We start from the raw sequence: 18,026 nt of genomic DNA on the forward strand, positions 1-18,026 counted from the left end.
AGCTTTACTGATGGATTATATAACGTGCACAATTTAAACTCCGCGTAAGTAAGGATTTACAGCTATTAAAGATAAATAAACCACTCAACTAAAATAAATATCAACTTATGTCAGGGAATGTAAGATTTGCTTGATTTCTATAGTACTGAAATCTTGTATTATAAATTGTTATTATTTTTATGATACAGAAATGATGTCCCCATAAACCAGATTATAAAGAATGATGTTGGGGTTTTTAAAATATAAGATGGAAGAAGATAAAAAAAGAAAGTGTGCAGCAGTGATTTTAGTGATTTCTCTAAACCTGTATACAAATAGCTAGCCTTTTAATTTCCTTGTTAGGTACTACATTACCATGATAAAAGATGATGTTGTAACTTATTGTTATCATATTAATCACTGATAAAAATATAACATGAATGATTAAACTGGATATGATGATGCATGTTTAAATTACTTGATGGTATGAAGGGTAGTCTCTGGATATAGGGCTGGAAGTCCAAAGGCAAGAGTTAGAGCTGTACTTCTGTCCTGCCTGCCATTAGTTAATATATATGTTCCCCAGGTCCTCATTTACCTGTCTGTAAAATTGTTGTTCATAAAACTCATGATGTTTATCTCAAACAAAATCTGTTTGAGTGGACTTCCCAATGTCTGTTTTTTTTCAGCTGTGTAATTACTGTGTCATTAAGGTGTAGTCTGGTTAATAAAAGTAGCTTCTGTTTCCTGGACATTTACTAGATACTACTAAACATTTACTTAGAGTTAAAGTACACTCTAAGTGACTGTAGTAGATGTAATTAAGTATTCACATAATTTTGCCTGAATATGCTATATATACATATTTTGAAGTCTACTTTGTGTATTTTGTCTCATGAAGGGTCAGCAAAGTATTTCATGTTTGATTCCTGTTTGCATTAAGATTGGCATTATGCCTCTCTTAAGAAAGTTTGTCCACAAGTGAGTATATTACCATGCCAGCAAGATGGAAGTTGATTTCAGTTAAAATGAAAATCTGTGTCATAAAACTAGTCAGGTACCCTGCTTGGGTAAGACTTGAGAGAAGGGAGCACATTTGTAACTTAAATATACCATGTTTTTGTTTTTGTTTCTTACAGGAACACAAACTCCAGACCTGCCATAGATCACCAGCTCCCACTTGGTACAAAAATCCTAAATTCATTACAGTGCTGAGAATATTCCCATCATGGAATTTCAGTGGCTACTTGGAGTCACATTGTATTTCCAGTACTGGAAATTTTCTTCAAGTTTAAACGTATGGTTTTATGTTCTACCATATTGGTTATAAAATACAACTATAATAAATTTTAGGGAAAGGTACAAAATTGATTTTTTACATTAAAGTACCTTAAAAAGTCACTTAAGTGTGATTCTGTGATAGGAATGACATCGGTAGTGGAGTGCTGGATTTGTGAATCACACCAAATGGGAGCCAGCAGATCCACAGCACGTCTGGACTATAGTTCAGGTATGTTTAAAGTTACAAATGGGCTGAATTCCTCCTTCCACTTCACTTTGCTTATTTGAGACATTCAGCACCTGATATTTTGTTTCTCTCAGTGGCATTAAGAAAATTACTTTGAAATGTCTTTTAGAATTTTTCAAAATATAGTAACAACAATAATATCAACGAATATGTTTTAGAATTCATTTATTTGCATGGTTAATTTTAGTAGTGATAGAGACCAGATATATGCGTTCTAAATAGATTTTTCCTGTAGCAAGTAGTGAATTCTGTTAGAATTTTTAACATTTTTGGTAAAATGTATGTGTAAGATTGGTTACTTAGGGAAACTGCTAATTCTTTAGGGAAAAGCTGTGGGAATTCCACATTGTAGCTTAACTAGAAGTGAAGTATTTTATCCTGAAAGAATGAGACATTAAAATTCATATTTAACTGTAAAGGAAACTCTTTCTTTCCTTTTTGCAGAATGCAGTAGTTTCATTCAAAGAATTATGTGGCCTCTCTCCTGTAGCAAATCTTATGCAGTGCATTTTGGCAGTGTCTACGCGCTTGGTTGGGCCTGATAACACACCCTTGGTAGTACTGAATCTCAATGATCAGTATCCGACTATGGAGCTCCAAGGGATTGTTCCAGAGGTCTTGAAAAAGATTGTAACAGCATATGACATGGTGAGTAGTCCTTTGTGGTTATTTTATATGCTGTTTGAAAGACTTTCTTTTTATAATACACAGTACCGTGCCTGTTCTGAAAGGTCATTTTAACCTGTGACTTCTATTTCGTGCTGCAGTACATGTGCTTGAAAGTCATTCCCATGAATGTACAGCAACCGGTAGTGTTTGCATACGGGGTAAAACACAGAGATTAATATACTGCATGCAAACATGTAAGTGTTTGTACACTTCAGAAGCCAAAGTGGTTGTAATCAAGAGGATTTAGCATGAAGAGGATGTACTAATTTGCCTGTTTTGCAGTAATTTGAAGCTTTTTGCATATCTATAAACCTCTTACATTAATTTACTACCTTATGCTTTCCAGTTTGTGGACCTTGATCTCTTTTGACTTTGACTCAACATAGAATAGAAAAATGTCAGGAACTGCTTTTAGGAATTGTAGTTTTATAAGCACCTCGAAGTGTTAATTTCTACACATATTTTTTCATTTTCCTTTGCTATATCTTTTTTATAGATCTGATTTGATTAGACATTTTTACATCTGTAAGCAGCTGTAATGTTAACTTCTGCCCTTGTACTTCCGTAAATATGTAAATTGCATCTTTAGAGACTAGAAATCAAACATTTTGCAAGAAGGAAGGAAGAACTAATACACTGAGAAATACTGATTTACACTTGTCTTGCATTGATTTAAAGTATGGAAAAAAGATGCAAATGAGTGTGATTTGAAATGTCCTCCTTACGGCCACTGAAGTAATCTGGCACAGAGTAATTGAGCCTTTGTTTATTTCTTTAATGAATTCTTTAATTTTATCTATAATCTGACAAGAAGTCAGATAGGATAATTCTGCGTTAATTTTGTATGTTAAAATGGGAAATCTCACCTGGAAGGATCAAGTCGCTGTTTCAAGACCAATCCTTGCTATTTAAAAAAAAAGAAAATGAAGGAAAAGAAACCAGTAGCCCAATTTCATATATCTCTTTTAAACTGCTTTCTGAAGACAAAGTAGCTTTAAAACAATGCTATAACCAAATCCAAAAAGCACTCGTTGGTAAATAGCAGTTTAGGTAGAGTTTATGTAGTTCACTGATGGTGCAAATACAATAGAGTTTGGTTGGAATGGTAGCACAGTTGCAAGAAGATAGCGAAATAGCCTCTTAGTGGTGGCTTATGGGATACCGCTATAATTATGAAGTAAACAAGCTTGACTGTTGGGATTACACCTGTAACACACATATAATGAAGTTCTGTCTTGTTGATGCAGAGGTCTCTACCTGCAGTTTGTTCTGATGTGGTGATGCTGCTTGTTACTTCTTAAGCTATTCCAGATACTTAAAATAATTTTGTAAGTCTGGATTACATTTTTTATTTGAATATCGCTTCGATAGAGGTGACTCATGACTCCAGAAGCCTTTACAATCCAAATTTGATTTGCTCTTTGTCTCTTATATAAGTTCCCGCCACCCCAGTAGTCTACACATGATTTGAATATTTCTATACTTTAGAAATCCATACTTTATTTTCATGTACAAAAATAATAGAATATTTATTTAGTGACATGTTCAAAGCATTTTTCCATCTCCTCTTCCCTAAAGGATACTCAATTTCATGCAAAGATAAAGAGTATGATAGTGCTTCTAGCTCTAAATTATATTGAAGATAAGTAAAAATTAAGATTATTTTCATCAAATAGAACTTAGAAATTAAAATAATGAGATGTGTTTCAATTTGTGAAACTTTGGTCTTGTCAATATTCTGCCCAATTTGGCAAAAGGTTTTAAGCAATTAAAATCCGTAGGGTATACTGGAAAATTAAGTCAAACATGGGAGCCATACTCGTAGCTCTTGTTTCTGAAAGCGTGTTGTGAAACAGTGGAAAACATGCATATCATCTTTTCCTCAAGGAGAGGAGATATGAAGCTATTTAGCTTATATATTGAAATTTGCTATAGGGGAAGACGTTTAGAGTCTGATACTATTGTAGATAGTGTTTTTCTTTGTTTTTGCTGTAAATTAGTATAGTGCACCCTCAAAATGACATCTTTTATCTCAATGGCTGATTTTGATTTGGGGATTTTTTGACATGATTAATTAACAGGTGGGTGTAAAACTCACCTTAATAATAAGAAGCATTCTCCAGAATTAAGAAAGGGTAGATATATTGTCGAAATAACAATTACCTACTCATCTTCTTTTCTGCTAACTTAGACCTCAATGGAGGTCAAAATTATATTTTAACTATGTTCCTCCAGTGTGTCAAGTACTGTAAGTATGAAATCATGTTGATAACAGAGATTGTGTTTAATCTTTATTAGATAAACCTTGGTTAGTACCATAAATGCGTATGCTGTCGTTGCCTTGTATGCGTTCTCAATGTGGCGCACATAGTTATATTCTCAAAGTACTGCTGTTTCAGAATCACAGTACTTTTGAATAATGAAGGGATTCTTATTTGTCGTAAATATCTCCTTTTTATAAAATGATAATAAACATAGAAAGCGATGTTCAGCCAAGATCTTTAATTATTCAGAATTTGTTTGCATTGGGAATGCTTAAAGGACTCATCATTGCTCTGCAGAGTGAGAAAAGGTAGAGGACCTTTACAGTGGGACAGTCAGTCCACATTAAAATAATTACAAAAGAGTGCAATACTGCAGGGACACATGGAGAGGTGAGAATATCCTCAGTGTAGCACAGGTACATATATTTTTTAAAGAAACAATGAATCAAATAATAAATTAATTAGCATGTCACTAGATACTTGGGTTTCCTACACGTAAACAAATAGCACATAATGCTTTCTTAAATTGTCAGCATTCACTACTACTTTAATGGAGGAGCTGCAAGTGATAAAGGCTGGTAATATTCACAGGTTAAAATATTGTATTTTTGAGTTTAATTAATAATTTGTCAGCAGCATTATTGGAACCAGAAGTTTACCCAGGAACTTTTAAGGAACTTTTGCTTTTATCCATGCTCTAGGAGTTGGGGTGTTTTCAGAATAATGAAAACCAAACATAACTAGGAATTTTTGGGAAAGAAGTTTAAATTGTTTATTTTTCTCTAGCTTCTCCATGGTCCTGAGTATTTTTCAGCCTAACATCTTGTCACTGTTTAACAATGTTTTATTTTTCCCTCTCGTTCATGAACTTCAGCTTCCTTTATGTGATACTTCAGCATGCACTCTGTTGGTGTCATCACACCCATCACTGATCAGTGCTGCAGACTGAAGCTTGGAGTTAAGGCAAGTGCCTCTTCCACACCATTGCATGTTTTTTTTTTTAAATGTCTTACGGCCTCTAAGATGAACAGTAAGTAAATCTTTAAAACTTGTGCTATGGCAAGAGAAAAAATCCCAATTATTTATCTTGTCCTAAGTCTGCAGCATTATTCAGTGATGAGGATAATAGCACTGCAAAGATATGCTAGAGGATCATACAAATGAAGCCAGATATTGAGAATCTGACTGTTTCTGTCTGCCCTTAGTGGAGAATGAAGTGTCCCATCTGATGAAAATAAGATTTTCTGAACTTTGCAAGCTGGCATTTACTTCTGAGAGGAAGGCTAACACAGAAAAGGCGGAGAACTGTACCTGTGTGAAAGAAGATAAAGTAATGCTGCTACAACAATTAGGGTTAAATGTTATTAAGTCCTAATTAGATAATGCTGCTAGATCCATTTTTTTTTCACTGTTTCTGGTGGTGGTTCTTTTTTTTTTTTAATGTTGGGGTTATGTTGTAATTCAAAATGTCTGCAGACTACAGTATAGGAGGTCCGTATTTGATTCAAATGAAATCAAGTAAGATTAACAGATTTTGTATACACACCCTAGGGACAGGGTTGAGAGCAGAGCTGTATTTATTGGTGGTGGGGGTTGTGAGATGATGAAAATGAGAGGTATTAAAAGACAATGAAGTTAGTAAACTGGAAAACACCATATGATCGGTGATTAGTAGCTCTATAGTGAGCTTAAATCCAGTTAACTTATTATTGGCTGATTTCAACTACTGACTGCAGATTGTGTATGCAATCGCATGGAAGTTAACTTCGTGTTACGGAGTTGCAAATTTGGCCAATGACATAACCTAAATATGATGGCCTATATTTTGAGCTTGAACATGTCCATCCCATTGAGAAGTAGATAGTTAAACACTATACCTTGAAGAATTATAGACCGGACTGGTACCTAGTAGGGAATATTAAAAGAATATCTAAAAATGACTGATTATCAAGGTTTTGGTAAAATGTTGATAGTCCTCTCGTACTTCAGCTACTACTCAAACTCCTAAATATTCTTTACCTTTAAAACTCATCTCGATATCAATATAGATGAATTGAATGGGACACTTCTGTATTGGGCGTGTTGGATTGAAGCTCATAATTCTAAAGGAAGCAGGGAATACATCCATTGCCTATTTCACAGGGCCTAAAAAAAAATTATTAGCAGGTCTGTTTTGAGTTATGCTTAGCTCATAAAATGTCTGTTAGTTACCTTGTTGATGTAGGTCCTTGGTTATGTTTACTTTGCAAATACAGTGAGAGGCATTAATTCTGCTGTGGTTATAGAACTGTATCTCAAAAGAACAAGTAGTTTAAGACTTTTCCACTTCTCAGCATACTAATGTGCCAGAGTTATTCAGCTGAGAAGCTTTTGTTCCAGAAATTACTCTTCGAGGTTGCACACTTCTGGGGTAACAAAAAATGCTAGATCCAGTGCTGGTAATTATAAATTTATCTCCTAAAATGGAGTGAGTGAACAGGTTACTTTAACTCTTGCATAATTTTCTTTTGATCCAAATACTCAAATTCTGATTGTTGCAGAGAAGGCTGAATTCAAGGTGGTCACCAGTCTCCTGTAATCAAACTGAAATCTTTCAATCTGATATATTTTTAAATCACATGGTAGCATCTGACTACTATCTCCTTTGTGCTTCTGAAGAAAATCCAGGTTTTTCCATCTGGTACCTTTTCTGAGGAATATGTGACTGGCATAGACTGTGATAGCTGTGTTCTGTTTCCTCGTTGGTTCAGAATGTTGTTCTTGAGCCTGTGTCTGCTGGAGTCCAGCTCCATGGCTCTTCCATGTTACAATTTAACTCTTAGGCCTTTGTGCAGAAGGTTGAAAAGCTGTTACTCCTTGGTTTTATACTTAAGAGCATAACTACATAAAAATAAAGACCCTTGTTAAAACTACTCCTCCTTGTTAAGAGGAGTAGTCAAAAGAACAGACATCACAGACACTCTAAAGATACCACACAGGGGACTTGGAGTAAATATGTACCAATTGTCAAAAAACACTTGAGGAGAACAAAAACGAGGAGGTGCTGTTCAAAAGATGTCTTCCAAAATTCTGAAGTCATGTGCAAATGAGGAACTTAGGATAGATATTTAACCTTGCCATGGTTAAATAAAAAATGTAAGAAAGAATTTCAGGAACGACCTACACAGACTTAAAAATAACAGTAACTTATTTTCTGGAAATGCCAGAAACAGGAAGCCTGTCAAAGAGTGTATGGCGACTAGTTGATCAAAGTATAAAAGAAAGCCCCAGGAAAAGAAAAAAGCCATAGCACTAAATTATTTTTTTTTATCCATTTACTTGTGGTTTCACATGAAATGCTTCTTTCTGAAGGACTAGTTGGAGAATTAATCTCTAATTGTAAAGATAATAGAAGATATTGCATAGGAAAGGCGAAAGGACTGAGAAAAAAATTACGAGAAAGAGGTACTGCTCATTCAAGGGTTCTTAAAGATCTCAAGAGCTGATATATCCAAACTGCTAATTGTTGTGTGTATCCTCTCACTTAAAACTGGCTATCGAAGTTGTTAGTGTGGTGCCAGTATTTTAAGAGATTTCCAGGGAAGATCAAGAAATTACAGATCAGACAGGCTGACATCTGTACTGTGAAAACGAGTGGAAACTGTTTTGACGAAGAAAATTAGAGGAAATACGGAGAAACATGTCATATTGGGCAAGAGTCAATACAGCTTTTATAAAGTGAAGGGCTCATTAATCTCTTGGAGTTCTTTGAAGTCAAGAAGCATGTAGACCCAGAAGATCACTCTGGTTGGATTTTCTGAAAGCATTTGACAAAGTCCCTTTCCAAACGCTCATATTGAAATGAAGTTACTGTTACATTTTTAGCCTTTTAAAATTCTTAGCTCTTCTCTGATAGCTGGAGTAAATGTTGAACTTAACCTGATGCTCTGACAGGAAAAGAATTGTTAAGACAGTTGCTTGTGTTGATTTTTGTGTTAGGGTGTGTTTTTCCAGGAAGTGAATTAGCAATAGTAGGTACAGCTCCAACAACTTTGATCTAGCTAACATAGCTAAGTACTCTTGAAGATATATGACTTAATGATGCCCTCAGATTTGCAAAGATCATCAATGTGTGAGGTATGTGGGTGCTTAGAGCTTCAACAGCTTTCTTAGTCTTGGTGGTGGATTGTTTTAATGTATGTTAAAACAGTAAATTTTCAGAGTTGTCCACATAAATGCAATATTTAAATACTGATGACACACACTGTCTCACTATTTCCGTTATTGCCTCTGGCTTTGTACAGTATGTTTACTTTCGTGATCAAGTCTGTGTAGAGTTTGAACTGTCTTTATTCAGGTAAAAAATGGATACAGTTCAGTGGTGGAGAGATCTAAAGGAAAACATATACCGTGCAACTTAATATTGTAAATAGCCCAGGGTAATGTTTTTTGTCATGTTTAATAAATTGTAAGAATGATAGATTCTATTTTTGATATGAATTTAAATAGCTACTGATTCTGTAGTTGTTAGTCTGTCACAAAAACTGATGGAAAACAAAGTATTGATGAAAAATGTAGTGAATAGCTTGGGCAGCTTCTTCAAAAAGAGTTATGTTGCTTATTATCAGTTTTTATTCTCCTATTTTATAACAGGATAGTCATTCAAAACTGAAGGTTACAATTACACTTCCAAAAACAGAGCTGCAGATTATAACCTCAGCTTATGTTGGGCTTTTCAGTCCACAAAGGCAGAAACAAACATCTAATTTTGGGTATTCAGACTCCAGTGCCGATTGTTGTAAAGTATGAGCTGTTTTACATTGATTGAAAAGCTCTGATAATGACTACTGGATGCTTCTGGGAAGTCAAGATTTCTTTTTTTTTTTTTCTTTTTTTTTTTTTTAAGAGCAGGAACGATGAAGCTTTTTCAGTCCTCTCACTAATCCCATTACGGCTAATGGCTGACTCACAGTATTCATAAGAGCATAAAATAATTCGAGTACTTAGGAAGAGAAGTTCATCCACCTTACTGTCCTCTTTCGTGTGTAGTCCAGTGGAATGTTTATAGAACAGCATAAAAATAGGTCAGGTGCATAGCAACTTCTCTTAAATGTACTCCCTATTTCCAATAATAGTTCTCTTTTTCTTAATAAATTCTTAATGTTTTGTGTGTCTTTTTGACTCCTGTGTGAAAAAAAAAATGTGGTTATTGGAACTGTTACTGACAGTTTGAGTTTCAAAAATAACACTGCCTATTAATTTTTTCACAAGGATGATAAATTTGTGCTTCTTTTTACAGATATAGCATATATTCCTTATATATATTAGTGCTTCCTTATTGTCTGCTTTTTACCTGGTGTTTTCTTTCTATCAACTTTAGTTTAAAAATTTTGGAAATAATTTTGCTGTAACAGAGTGTCAGGAAAGCAAGGAGAAATTACTGTTGGATTTAAGAGTTTAATGCCATTGTGTGCATAGTTTAGAGGAAGCTGCTGATTATTTTATTTACTCTGTCTTCACTCTGTCTTCAACCTAGTCTTTCTCAAATACTTTACCCATGAGGAAATAAGAAAAAAGGTAAAACTTTTTAATGGAGAACTTGTGGACTATTTGTTCCTTTGGTAAATCTTATTGAGCTGTGAGAAATCTAATTAGTTTTGGGATACTGCAGAATTAAGAACAGGTGATGTCCTATTTTTTTCTTGGGCCTACAAGAATTAGTTTGGGTAAGTGGATTTCATCTCTTATGCTCCTACACTGCATTATGGCATAATCTTGGCTTCCTTCTTTCTAAAGACAAAAAAAACCTGGTCCGTATATGTTTCCTAAAATATAAAACATCTGAAAAAGAGGTGAGAGAGGAAAGGAAGGCTGAAAATGTGAAACTGTGAGTCTGTTTCTAGATTTTTCCCACATATGGGGATATACTACCATTGTCAATTAGGTACAGCATTACATTCATATCATAATATGCCAGTGAGTTCAGGAAGTATAATGGAGATTTCCTCTGCATTTATCTCAGAAGAGGACAATGTTTTAAAGTCTGAAGAGAAACATAATACTTAATGTTATAACATATGAAATACGTTATGGTTGTGGGAAGTGATCCTTCCCCTCTGCTCAGCACTGGTGAGACTTAATCTGGAGTACTGTGTCCAGTTCTGGACTTCCCAATACAAGAGAGGCATGCACATACTGGAGAGAGTCCAACAAAATGAGATGAAGGTGATGCAGGGACCAGAGCATCTCTCCTATGAGGAAAGGCTGAGAGAGCTGGGACTGTTCAGCTTGGAGAAGAGAAGGCTCATCAACATTTATGAATACCTGAAGGGAGCATGCAGAGAGGATGGAGTCAGGTTCTTTTCAGTGGTGCCCAGCGGCAGGAGAACAGGCACAAAATGAAACATAAGAGGCTCTGTCCGAACATCAGGAAACACTGCTTGACTTTGAGAGTGACTGAGCACAGGAACAGGTTGCTCAGAGGGGCTGTGAAGCATCCATCCTTGGAGACAGATATTCAAGAGCAGTCTGGACATGGTCCTGGGCAACTGGTTGTAAGTGGCCCTGCTTGAGAAGGTGGGATGGACTAGAGGACCTCCCAAGGTCCCTTCCAACCTCAACAACTCTGTGTTTCTGGGCTAAATTTATTTTCTTGCATAGTTGGAGAACTAATTTCTATTTTAGACAATATTTACTGGTTTGAAGGGTATTTAGTTTGATATGAGGAGTCCTCTGTATGTACAGAAGTAGCAGTTAGCAGCTTTTTTTTCTTACCGTGGCACTTTGGACTCTACTTTTATAGTAGAAAGATCAGTTCTTCCTCATTATAGAGCAGCTTTGGAGTGTCTGGGCCAAATCACACCTGATTTTTATCTGTAATAAGGTTATTCTTGATTGTTGTCTTGAGCCAGAAAGCTTGGTACTAAAAATTACTCTTGATTAGAAATGTCAGCTTTACTAGAAGCCTTATTTACATAGAAACATTGAGGTTGGAAGGCACCTCTGGAGATTACCTAGTCAAACCGCCTTGCTCAAAGCAGGGTCAGGTAGAGCAGATTGCCCAGGACTTTGTTCTGTTGAATGTTGAATGTCGCCAAGGATGGAGACTCCAACAACCTCTCTGGGCAACCTGTTCTAGTGATTGACCACCCAAGATCCCCACTGAGCCTTCTCTGCTCCAGGCTGGACAGTCCCAGCTCTCTCAGTCTCTCCTCATATAAAAGATACTCTGATCCCTTAACTGTCTTTGTGGCCCTACCCTGGACTGTAAGTCCGTATCTTTCTTGTAGTGGAAAGCCCCAAACTGGACTGAACACTCCAGATGTGGCCTCACCAGTGTTGAGTAGAAGGAAAGAACCAACTCCCTCAATCTTCTGGCAATGCACTTCATTAGGTATGCTCAACTTGTTGTTCACCAGGACACTCAGGTTCTTCTCTCTGAACCTACTTTCCAACCAGTCAGCATCCGCCTGTACTGGTGCCTGCATGGGATCAGTCCTCTCCAGGTGCAGGCCTTGGCACTTCCCTTTGTTGAACCCTTTTCATGGGGTTCCTGTTGGCCCACTTACCCAGCTTGTCAAAGTCCCTCTGAGCAGCAGCCCAACTGTTCACTGCTTCCAACCTCCTCCATGTATTGTACCTTTCGTCAACTCGCTGAGAATGCGCTCTGCCTCATCATCCAGGAGACAAATGGAGATGTTTAAACAGTAGTAGGTAGGTCCAGTATCAAGCCCTGGGGCACACCACTAGTGACTGTCCTCCAGTGACTGTTCACAATGCTTTGAGCCTGTCTCGTCAGCTAGTTTTCAGTCCGCATCCCTCCCCACTTCTCTGGCCTCTACTTTCTTACTTCCTTAGTTTGTCTATGAGGGTGTTACAAGAGAGTGTTGAAAGCCTCCATAAAGTCAAAATAAAAACCATCCATGGCTCTTCCCTTCTGCACTAAGCCAGTCATCTCATTGTAGAAGGCTGTGAGGTTGGTTAAGCTTGGTTTCCCCTTTGTAAATCCATGCTGACTTTTCCCAATTACCTTCTTGTCCTTCATTTGTTTGGAAATGGTTTCCAAGAGGAGTTATGCCATCACTTTCTCAGGATTTGAAGCGAGGCTGTTTGGACTGTAGTTTCTTGTTCCTTCTTCTTACTCTTCTTGTAGATAGGAGTGAAATTTGCTTTCTTCTACTCATCAGGAGTATGTTCTGATGGCCATGACCTTTTTGCAGATAACCAAGAGTTGCCTTGCAATGACACCAGTCAACCACCTCAGGACTCAAGGGTACATCCCACACGTGTGTCTCTGTGTTTGAATAATTTGTTGCTAAATAAGACTCAGTGTCAAGTAATACCTACGTCACATAACATGAATTACTCAACTCATGGACTGACAGTGCTCTTTCTGAATTAATTTCTAAAATTTCTTTGAGATTTTAAGAAAACCTTTAGAAGAAGAATAATAAAAATCTGTTCTTCTGAGGACTTTGCAGATTTTTTCCTGTCTCATCACTTGTCAGTAGTAGTTTTCAGAAAGTTGTAGTCTCTGAAAACTGTTCAGCTATCTTTTTTTTCTGTTATCTTTTCCATACAACTTAGCAAGGTATTCTTCAGATATTTTAAAGCTGTGCTAAGAGGTCTTCCAGAAGACTAACCTGAACTTGGGACAGAGAAAAGTATGTTATCTCTTCTGTTAAGATGCTGCTTTGCAATCACTTCAACCTATTTCTTTGCTGTATATCACTCCTGTTTGAATTTGAGGACCCTTTACTCATGAAAACTGAGCAGCGCTGATCTAGTGGTGCTAGCAGTCTCAAGGCTGGCAGGTGTAAGGTTTTTATCACTGCTTATTGAGTTCTGAACTGAGCTTGTAATGTGAACATGAGTTGCCTGCTTATGAGAAGTCCACTTCTATTGTTTATGATGCTGCTGGTTAAAAGTTGGACATTTCAGAATGCTTTCAGTGTGATGTCCACACCGTTAGGACAATTCATTTGAGTTCTGATGTTTAATACAAGCTTACAATCTGATTTTTGAGTAATTTTTTTCCTTATTGCTATAACACTATTCTTCTCCAGCAGAAAATCAAAGGCAGTGTATATAGTTAAAAACAACTCTGTGCAACTTCAGAGCAGTTGACCATGGCAGTTGTCACTGAAAGGACTAAGAACAATTCTTCTCCTTGTTCCAGTGCCGCAACAAAAATGCCTGCTGGTGCATTGATATTGAATACTGGACTGCTTGAATACAGTTTATACATATGCTTAACTAGAACTAACGTATTTTGTTTGAGTTCCTGGTACATATAGCGGTTTTTGAAAGTAAAAATATTTATATGCTGTCCCCATCAGAGTTCCTTTTCTTGCCATTATTACTTGGGGCAATGGTAGCAACTTCTGTCCTTCTCTGGATCGCATACATCTTTTGAAATGGTGCAGATACTATTAGCAGTTTATGTATTGTAGCTTGGGATGCCCTGGGTTTGGTTTCCTTTTTTATGAAGTGCTATTCGTACTGTTCTGGACTTAACAAAATGTCTGGAAAATGCAAATTACATGTATATTACTACCGTTAAGAGCACTGGTTTGGCCACTAAGTACTAAACTGTTTTCAGAAATGGTGTAGTTTGTGTTTTCAGAAGTATATCTAATATGCTGGTAGTTGAGACAACAGGAAAATGCAAGCAACGTTTTGTGGAGAGCACCATTTTAGTAAGGATTTGGTTTATACCTAATGTAAGTACAGTTTCAGTTTTACTGTTGGAATGTAGGTCTAACAGTATTGGCAACACATATTCACAGATTTCAAAATGTAAGTGTGTAGTGTGCTTTACTTGCTAAAAATAAAGTTCATCCTTGGTGTTGCAGCTCTGCCAGTGAAGGTATTTTCTCTCACTGAGTTTCAACAGCCAGACATGGTTTATCATCGGCTGGTTTTTCCAGTTTAAAATGCAGCGTGTGCTACCAACCAGTTCGACATGCAGAGGAATTAATAAATCCTGAGGTGTTTTAAAGATTTCTTTCTCAAGGCCTACATTTGTTAAATTTGATGTTTAAAATATTTAGGTTTGAGTTTAATGTACATCTTTTCGCTAAGCTGGGAACATAAACAGGATGTTCTGTCTTCGTGAGCCTAGTAGAATTAGATCTTCAGTTGTTCAAATTCAGCTGAAATTGAATGAATGATCTCAAATACATGCATGTGTACGTACCTGTGAGCACTTACATCCAGGCATAGACATACACAGTGTTAGTTCATAGCACTTACCTTTTTCGTAAAACAACAACAGAACAGACTTAACAAAGCTCTGCAGCATAAAAAGTATGCCTAAAGGGTAGTCTAGACCATTATATTCTTTTTTTTTTTTACTTTTCTGTAACTGTCTCTCTTAGTAAGATCTGTTTTGCTGAGGAAGAAGACAGATAAATTTTTAAAGTATATTACTTTTTCATTGGGTTCGTAAAGACACAGTCACATAAGTGGTAAATGGTACCAATATTAGCAATAGGTCCCTCAGTTTGAAACAAGAATTGTTTGATTTCTAACCATCACAATCATGCTTTTTAAGGTGGGGACAATGTACAATATTACAGGTCTCTAATCCTCACTGAGAACTCTGGACTAATCATTTAGTGTTTATTTCTAAAACCCCTTAAGAATAATTGAAATATTTTTTGCCTCTTTCTTGACATTTATCCTTTTGTTAGAATTACTGACAGTTTTTCTGATAACTAAGTAAAATGGTTGCATGATTTAACAAAGAGAATTTGGTGAATAGATCAAACTGTCAGCCTGACCTCTGCAAAAAAAGTGATGACTTCAAGGCTCATAAAGCATTCTGCATTCTGCATTTCCCATTTTCCGCTGACAAAAAAAAAGGGAGATAGTCCAGTATTTAGTAAGTATCAGAGCAGTTCTTTGGTCATACTGGGATTGAGGTGAGGAGGTGGGAATTGAAGGGAGAATTGAAGCAATTCCAGCAAGAGTTACAGATTCTGTATTTAAAATATATTTGTTGGATATTTTGAATCTTGACTTTGAGAAAAAAGCAACATAGGTTAGAGATGGGAATTAATATTGTAAAAGACTTGCTAGAAAGTATAGCTACTAAACTTTATATATAGCTATTCTTTTCTTACAATAGGCATGGGTAATTTGCAATACATTTTTAATGATGAGCTAGTAACGGGTTGTTCCCTGTTTTAAGTTAGTTTGCATTTCTTTTTCCAGTTTTGTCACTGATAATATTCTTAAAGTTGTCTGTAGTTAGCAAGTACCTGCTTATTGATCGGCTTACTCAGTATAGACTAGTCAAATATATATTAAGATTCTAGTTGGTCTTTCTCCTCAATTATCACAACTGATTTGCCTTGAGAATTTAATTTCCCATGCTGCTACAGACATACTTCTTTCACACTGAAGCTCCTTCTTACTCATAATTTTCTACTTCACTTTTATACCAAGCACACAATTATCATTTGGATCAGGCTGATTTTTCTGTTAAATACAACCATTTATACTCAATTGTTCCATGTGCTGTGTCTACCAAAAGTCTTTCAGTCTCTGTTAATGTCTACATGAATATTTTAGTGATGTTAATAATTTTGACTTGAATGCCAGAAAGAATGTATATCTTCAAACACTCTGTAATCATTTAACCAATAGCTGAATAAATACTAAAAGATGACGGCATGGTGAAGAGCTATATAAGAATAAAATTGTAATGAATTAATGCTATGCATTTATTAATCAAACACAACTAAAAGGTGGCACCTACTCATGCACACAGAATAGAATCCCAGAATAGTTTGGGTTGGAAAGGACCTTTAAAGCTCATCTAGTCCAACCCCTCTGCAAGGAGCAGGGATGTCTCCAACCAGATCAGGTTGCTCAGAGCCCCGTCCAGCCTGACCTTGAATGTTTCCAGGGATGGGGCATCCACCACCTCTCTGGGCAACCTGTGCCAGTGTTCCACGACTCTCAATAGTAAAAAATTTTTTCCATATATTTAGTCTGAATCTACCTCCCTCTATTTTAAAACCATTGCCCCTTGTCCTGTCACAACAGGCCCTAGTGAAGAGTTCAGAATCGTAGAATAGTTTGAATTGGAAGGGACCTTTAAAGGTCACCTAGTCCAATCCCACTGTCATTTCTCCTCGTATTCCCTATAAGCCCCCTTTAGGTAGTGGAAGGCTGCTATAAGGTCTCCCTGGAGCCTCCTCTTCTCCAGGCTGAACAGCCCCAACTCTCTCAGCCTGTCCGTATAGGAAAGGTGCTCCAGCCCACTGATCATCTTCGTGGCTCTCCTCTGGACTCGCTCCAACAAGTCTGTGTCATAGACTTGCGTACTGCTCAGTTCTTTCCTTTGTGAACTGGCTTTACAAAAACAACCTGTAATTTCATTGACGTCAACAAAGTTGGGGTGTATCTTAACATTAATTGAATGTTAGTGCCAATCAACTCCTGAATTATTGCTAGCTCAGACAATTTTGCTTAGTAGTGCTATTAATCTTAAATGCATCTTTCTATGTATTTTAGAGACCAAAGATAAAAACAGTGACTCTTTCTGGCCTTGGTAATGTAAAAATTGATATTATATGAATTTCTGTCATATTGAAGGACACTGATATTTTTCTTCAGAAGTTGCAAAGAGAGTGTTGCTTTTGATCTGAGAGTATTTAGGCAAAGCAACTTTCCATACCAAAACTGTGAAATATTAAATCTACACATTATTATAATTTTTTCCTCAATGTTAGCCTTGCCATGATGAAAGAACACTAGTACAGTGATTTGTTTCATTTCCTTTCATCTGCAGAACTAGGACAGCTTTCTTGATTTGTCAATACAGAAAGTAAACAAAGTAGTGGTGATCTAAGCATTTTTATTCATCTTTGAATTCTCTCATTTCTGAAAATCAGTGCAGTGTCTCAAAATAAGTTTTCTAATCTGCTGAGACTTCTCCATTATTTCTAAATTATCTGGTGTGCGTGTAGAGTGTATTGTATGAGGGAAACAGAGCAGATAGAGGTGTTCCTGTCTCTGGAATAGAACCTAACTGAGATGACTTAGAAATTATATTATTATACACAAGGGGTCAGGAACACAGAATAGATTAACATAGGGCAGTTGCAGTATTTCTAACAGTTCCTCTAGAGCAGATACCTCGAATAGGCAGCACAATTTCTCTCTCTTTTATGAATTTCAGTCAAAATGGTTCTCAGGTGAAAGAATTCTTATTAACAGAGAATCCCGCTGTAGTCCTTGTTATTGTGTATTAGCATCCTGACAAAAGAAGAGCCATACATGCTCAGCACTTGATTTTTCAAGGTGATTTTCAATGCATCAGCTGCTCAGTGGAGGATGCTTCACAGTATCCTTTCAGCTGTTTAGCAAAATGATGTCAGTTATTGGAAGTATATTTGCCATTGAAGTCAACAGTGTTTTGGTTCTCTTCATTTAAGTGCATTACAAAAGCAAATCTGTTACTTGACATACATATTGAAACAGGTAAAATCCTTGCCTTTCAAGCAAATTTATAGTGGCTTCATTGCAATTTCTGAATACTGTTTTAAAGACCAAATAGTAATGAAACATAGTGAAATACAGCTTTCTCCATGACA

General features: G+C 36.4%; 1 protein-coding gene across 4 annotated transcripts in view; it reads left to right on the forward strand.

Moving 5' to 3' along the window:
• PLCL2 (phospholipase C like 2) overlaps window positions 1-18,026 on the forward strand; it is a 107,478-nt gene that overhangs the window by 61,236 nt on the left and 28,216 nt on the right. Inside the window, exons 4-5 of one of the 4 annotated variants that reach the window (XR_015257905.1) lie at window positions 1,998-2,155; window positions 5,315-5,400. Coding sequence is in view for 2 of the 4 variants with exons in the window: in XM_086742633.1 (XP_086598759.1) it covers window positions 1,952-2,155; window positions 5,315-5,389 (279 nt within the window). In the remaining 2 variants the exon portion in view is untranslated. Of the gene's footprint in view, window positions 1-1,951; window positions 2,156-5,314; window positions 5,401-18,026 lie in introns of those variants that run through there. The other 3 variants (XM_086742633.1, XR_015257904.1, XM_086742632.1) reach the window with 3 other exon arrangements.

Source organism: Chlamydotis macqueenii, chromosome 2, assembly GCF_036417535.1.
Source record: "Chlamydotis macqueenii isolate bChlMac1 chromosome 2, bChlMac1.mat, whole genome shotgun sequence".
Taxonomy (NCBI): domain Eukaryota; kingdom Metazoa; phylum Chordata; class Aves; order Otidiformes; family Otididae; genus Chlamydotis; species Chlamydotis macqueenii.